General features: G+C 45.5%; 1 protein-coding gene across 1 annotated transcript in view; it reads right to left on the reverse strand.

Annotated features, from left to right (window-relative positions):
• Positions 1-4227, reverse strand: part of MCPH1 (microcephalin 1) — a 190018-nt gene extending 185791 nt beyond the window's left edge. Inside the window, exons 1-2 of the mRNA XM_012783214.3 lie at positions 4116-4227; positions 2524-2615 (exon numbers count right to left, since the gene is read on the reverse strand). Of these exons, the coding sequence (XP_012638668.1) occupies positions 2524-2615; positions 4116-4155 (132 nt within the window). The 5' untranslated portion in view covers positions 4156-4227. The remainder of the gene's footprint in view (positions 1-2523; positions 2616-4115) is intronic.
• Positions 4228-6000: the final 1773 nt, after the last annotated feature.

Here is a 6000-nt window from a genome sequence, read left to right on the forward strand (position 1 = left end):
ATGAATCTACATGTGAAAGGCAAAAAGATAAAGCTTCCAGAAGATAACATGGGAGAAAATCTTCATACCTTGGTACTGGAACAGATTTTTTTAAACAAGACATACAAAAAGGTTCATCATAAAGGAAAAATAAACAAATTGAACTACATTAAAATTATCAAAAGATACCATTAAGAAGATGAAAGCCAAGCCACAGAGTGACAGAAATACTGCAATTCATATGGCTGACAAAGGAGACAATTCTAAAATATAGAGAATATTTACAAATCAAGAAGGAAAACATAAAACCAATAGAAATATGAGCTGGAGGTTTTTATAGGGATTTCAAAATAACTATATGACAAAGTACAGAAAAATGCAAATTCAAATCACAATCAGATAAAAACATACCAGAATGGCTAAAAGATTAATAAAAAACAAGTATATATAACAATCAGAAATTTTATACTTTAGTATAAACTAATCCAACCACTTTAGAAGACTGTTAAGAAATCATTGTTAATTTTCTTAGATGTTATAATGGTATTTTTGTTACACAGGAAAATGTCTGTTTTTAGATGATGCATATGAGTATTCAGGGGCAAATAAAGATGCCTGTAACTTACTTTCAAATAGTTCACATATAAAATAGAATGTATATAGAAGAAGCAATAAAGAATGTCAAGATGTTAACAACTGTTGAATCTATGATCACTGTAGTATTCTTTCAACTTTCTGTATGAAAATTTTTGAAATATGAGTTGAAAAACAAAAAGATCCAAGAGATCTAAGATCTTAATATGACCCTCAAAAACCATTTTGTCAACTCACATGTCTAATGGCTTTTTTCTAAGCCACAATAATTTGTCTTCATCCCAGGTAAATTTTAGGCATCATAAAATGGAAACTCTCTCATGTTTCTACATTCCAGCCTTATCAAAATGGGTGTGTCTCCTATTGATACTCTCTGTTCCTTTCCACTCCAGTCAGTTCTTAGGCTTTGATCTCTCACTCAGAGCAGGGACTAGGAGACCAAACAAAGTACCCAACTTTTGCTTGGGTGGGAGTGCCTCTTTAATTTATGCCCTTAACGCCGCTCTCTAATCCCAGCCCTACCTTCAATTCTCTTCTCACCCATTTTAACTTATCCCTTTTCACTAAGTCTTTCAGCCAGCCTCTCCCACATGCCAAAAAAAAACAAACAAATACAGTAATGCCTCCTTATCCATGGGGGTAAGGTCCAAGATCCCCGGTGGATGCCTGAAACCGTGGATAGTACCAAACATCAAACATACTATTTTTTCCTATACATACAAAACTATGATAAAGTTTAATTTATAAATCAGGCATAGTTAAGAGGTTAGCAACAATAACTAATAAGAAAATACAATTATAACAATATACTGTAATAAAATTATGCAAAACTAGCATGAATTTTTTTTCTTTTTCACAATTTCACGGATAGAAGATTCATTCTCTTAGCAATCTCAGCATGCAGTTTTTTTTCTTTACCTTATTGAGAACTGCCACCTTTTCACTTACAGCACTTTGTGACAGTAAATCTGATAATCTAGATCAGTGGTCCCCAAACTTTTTGGCACCAGGGACCAGTTTCATGGAAGACAGTTTTTCCATGGTTGTGGGGGTAGACGGAGCTCAGGCAGTGATGCAGGTGATGGGAGGAGCAGCTGTAAATACAGATGAAGCTTTGCTGGCCCACCACTTACCACTCACCTACTGCTGCAGGCCTCCATACAAAGACAATTTTTCCACAGCAGATTTGGTGGGGAGGCAGCAGAGCTTTGCGGCCCTGCCCCTAACAGGCTGCAGACTGGGGGTTGGGGATCACAGATCTAGATGGCTCCTAAGAAACCACAAATAAGGAGGGACTATCTCCATTTCCTCATATCTCAATGATTCCTGGACTAATTTGGATCTCCTTTACCCATCTCACTGAAAACTATGCTAAGTTCAACCAATGACCTTATGGTTGTGAAATCTAAAGTACACTTGCCAAGCTTATCTTTCTTGAAGACTCTGCAGTGTTTCAAAATTCCATCTTTGAAATACTTCCCTCCTCTGAGTTGCACATTTGCTTTCCTCATTCTCCTGGCATCGTTCTCTCTCTCTCTCTCTCTCTTTCTCTCTGTCCTTAGGTCTCTGCTCCCATCGCCTGTATATGTGGATATACAACAGGTATTTTTAATATGGTGAATTTATAACCTTTCCCTTAGAAACCTGTTCCTTTTTCTGTATTCCTCACTTTGATTACCAGCCCCATGTACCCAAGTAACCAATGTTAGAATCCAGATTTTCATCCTATATTCCTCCTCCTCACTCAGTACTTATATGCCCAACTGCTCTGTTAAGTCCTACTGTTCTCAATTCTTCATAATTTGGCTCTTTTCTTTCTTCTCCCGCCACTTACCCATTGCTTTGTCCTTCATATTCTAAGTAATAACTCCCCAAATAAGAAAATGTAAACATATCTTTTTACCAATAAGAAGATTGTGATACGTAACAATGGTAAAATGAATTTCTTACCTTTGCTCCCATAGCCACAAGTTGGTTTATAAATGTCTTTGAATAATTTTCTGTTCCATTGGATGACCACACTTCAACATAGGCCACTACATCTGATAACAAGATATCAACATGAAATACACATTTGTACTTCTAGCATCCACTGTCCAATACACTTTTATTTATATTGAAAATTAAAATGAAAATTTCTTCTACTAAAAGTCTATTCAAAATAGCATCAGTACAATTTATGGTTCTTAAAATTTTAAGCAAAGAACTTTGTTCATACATGTCAGTATACATTCCTAACACCTCATGCTCTTTCTAAATTTCCAAACCAGGCTTAATTTTTCTAGTGCATAAGTCTGCTTTCGATCAAGGGACAGTAAATATTTAGGCTTTGCAGGCTGTACACTACCTGTCACAACTACTCAACTTCATGGTCACAGCACAAAAGTAGCCATAGGCAATATCATAATGAGCCAACCTGTGTTTCAATAAAACTTTATTTCTAGACAAGGAACTCTGAAGCTGACAGAATTTTCATTCGTCACTCTTCTTCTTTTTAACCACTTAAAAACGTAAAAAACATTCTTAGCTTGCAGGCCCCACAGAAACAGAGCAACAGGCCAGATTTGGCCTGGGGGAGGGTATGTATTGTTTGTGGACCTCTGTTCTAGTGGGTTATCTTCTCCTCAAAACCTGACGTTTTAAAAGAATTTTCCAGATGTGCCGTTGGTAAATAATTGTGGGGAAAGCTTACGGGAAAGCCACGTTAATTTAACAAAACACTAACGTTAGAAAACCAGGCACGCATTCTGATTACAGAAGCTCAGCTGTGAGGCTGCACCCTACTCCAGGCCCCTCAGTGCAGAACCCTTTTCCCCAACGCCAAGCTCTACAAGGCCATGCCATCCTCCTCAGCTCTCCCGGATGCAGTGACAGGCCTCGGCGCCATCTCTCTCACACAGGTGAGGACGGCAGCTCAGGCGCTAAAATCCTGCCTGCACTGACAGGGGGAGAAGTACCCGAACCCCCATGCCTCAGTTTCCCCTCCCGTAAATCGGGGTGACAGAGTCGCCGGGCCGTTAGAGATAAGACAATACCACGCAAGCGTCAGCAATTCCTCACGAAAAGGCCGTTCCCGATATTGCAACGATAGGCACAGACACACAGGAGAGGGGCAGGCCCCGCCGCGGCCGCACGCGCCCACCCTCGCGCGGCCATTAGAAGCCGTGCGGACCTGAAGGACGGCTGAGGGCCCAACCATCCTGTTTGGTCCCGTGTTTTCTCCGAGAGTCCTCGACGTGTCGGACCCCCAGCCTCACCGCGTCCAGGCGGGGGGTGGGAGGCTGGACTAGACGCGGGGACGACACCAGACCCCGACTTCCGGGAGGGCGGGCTGCCCAGCGAGCCCCGCGGCTCCGCTCCTCACGGGTGAGGCGGCCTGAGGCGCGGGGGCGGCAGGATGGGGAGCAGTGAGGAGGGGTCGGCGGCGGGCTGCTCCCACCAGCTGCTCCGAGTGCGCACGGCACCAGCGGTGCCGCCCTCAAACCCACCCCCTGCCGGCGCAGGGCGACTCTGAGCGCCCGGGGAGCAGGAAGTCCCCTCACCTTTCAGGACGGAGTCCCCACAGGCTCCGGGGACCGCCATAACGGGCGGCGGGGTCCAGACCCGGCGGGAACGCGCGCAGCCCGCAGAGCCTGACGGAGAGGCGGGCACTGGGCATGCGCGGAGCGAGCGCGCGCTGCCCGGCTCCGGGCTCCGAGGGAATCCGATGGTCCGCGCTTTCCAGTCAGCCGCCGGGCGGAGCAGGGAGCCCGGGCCGCGCCGGGCGGGAGGAGGCGGAGAAGGAAGAGGGCTCTCCTGTCCTCCTGGGAGTTGGTGGACGGATGTCCCACAAAAATCTGAGGTAACCGTCTGTGTCCATCAGGTGACTCAAGCTTACCAGAGCCTCACCTGGGCTCACCTCAGAGCAGAAGGTCGGGGGAGGGGCCCCCTCAGAGAAATTGCCTCAGAATGTCGGCGCTGGGGAGTCACCCCGCGGCTCCTGGCAGGTGACGCGTCGGCCCGCGCACCTGTGGTAGGTGCGGGGCTACCGCCGCGGGCGACCCCCGGGCCTGCCTGCTCGGCGCGCGGGGACGCAGGGCCAGGCCAGCGCCCTGGTGGCCCCGACCTCCGACCCCGGGGGGACCGAGACCTCAGACCCACGAGAGGGACCCCAGACGGCCCACCCTCAGGGGATGCGCCCCCGGCGGTCCCCGGGCTGGGCAGCCCACAGACGCCGAGCCCAGTAGAGCTGGCCGGAGCGGCGCCGCCCGCCCGCTTGTTGATACAAGTTGATAAAAGATATCACCTGTTGATAAAAGTTCCCTCACTGATCTCCCTGCAACGCAGGCCAGTTAAAAGGACCCTGTTTATTGAAAAAATGAACCAAATGTGTAAAAACTTTCTGTGAGTTCAGTACCATCTTTGTGTTCCACCGTGGAGAACAAACTCCTCTCCCGAAGTTAACGAACGAACAACAACACAGTCCTAAAAGTTGGGTTCTGGTTTGGAAGCTTGTATCAGCCACCAAGAAGGTAGGAGCTATTGATGAGTTCCTAAAGTCTCCAGGCTTCTGTTTCTGAAACAGCGAAGTGTCTCTGTCCGACCATGCCAGTTCTCAGGGGAATGTGTCTTTCTGTTTTTTAACAGCTTTGTCGAGATGTAATTCACACATCATACAATTTACCCGTTTCAAACGTACACTCCAAAATAAAAGAAAATGTGCAATCCAGTGTTTTTTTAAATATATTCATAGAGCTGTGCAACTGTCACTATCATCAATTTTAGAGCATTTTCATCATTCAATAAAGACATCCCACAACCATTAGTAGTCATTCCCCATTTCTCTCCCCACCCCTCTCTTATCCTCCCTCCTACCACCCCTTGCCCCAGGGAATCACTTGTCTAGTTCCTGTTTCTATATGCTTGCCTGTCCTGGGCAATTATTTATTTATTTGTTGCTACTATCTAACAATGATTGCGTAGGCTTTGATCTTCATCCCGCTATCCCCTCTCCTCCCTAATCCCACAAACCTCTGGTAACCACCACTGCATTGTTGACTTCTGTGAGATCAGGTTTTTCAGATTCCGCATATGGGTGAGATCACACAGTATTTGTCTTTCTGTGCCTGGCTTATTTCACTTAAAGTTCTCTAGGTTCATCCCTGTTACCATAAATGACAGAATTTCATTCTTTTCTATGGCTGAGTAGTATTCCATTGTGTGTGTGTGTGTGTGTGTGTGTGTGTGTGTGTATACCACATTTTCCTTATCCACTCATCTATGGATGGGCACTTAGGTTGATTCCATGCCTTGGCTATTGTGAATAATGGTGAGATAAACTTGGGAGTGCAGATGTCTTTTTGACATAATTGATTTCAGGTCCTTTGCATATATACCCAGAAATGGGGCTGCTGGATCACATAATAGTTCTATTTTTAATATTTTGAG

Source organism: Microcebus murinus, chromosome 24 (assembly GCF_040939455.1).
Source record: "Microcebus murinus isolate Inina chromosome 24, M.murinus_Inina_mat1.0, whole genome shotgun sequence".
NCBI lineage: Eukaryota > Metazoa > Chordata > Mammalia > Primates > Cheirogaleidae > Microcebus > Microcebus murinus.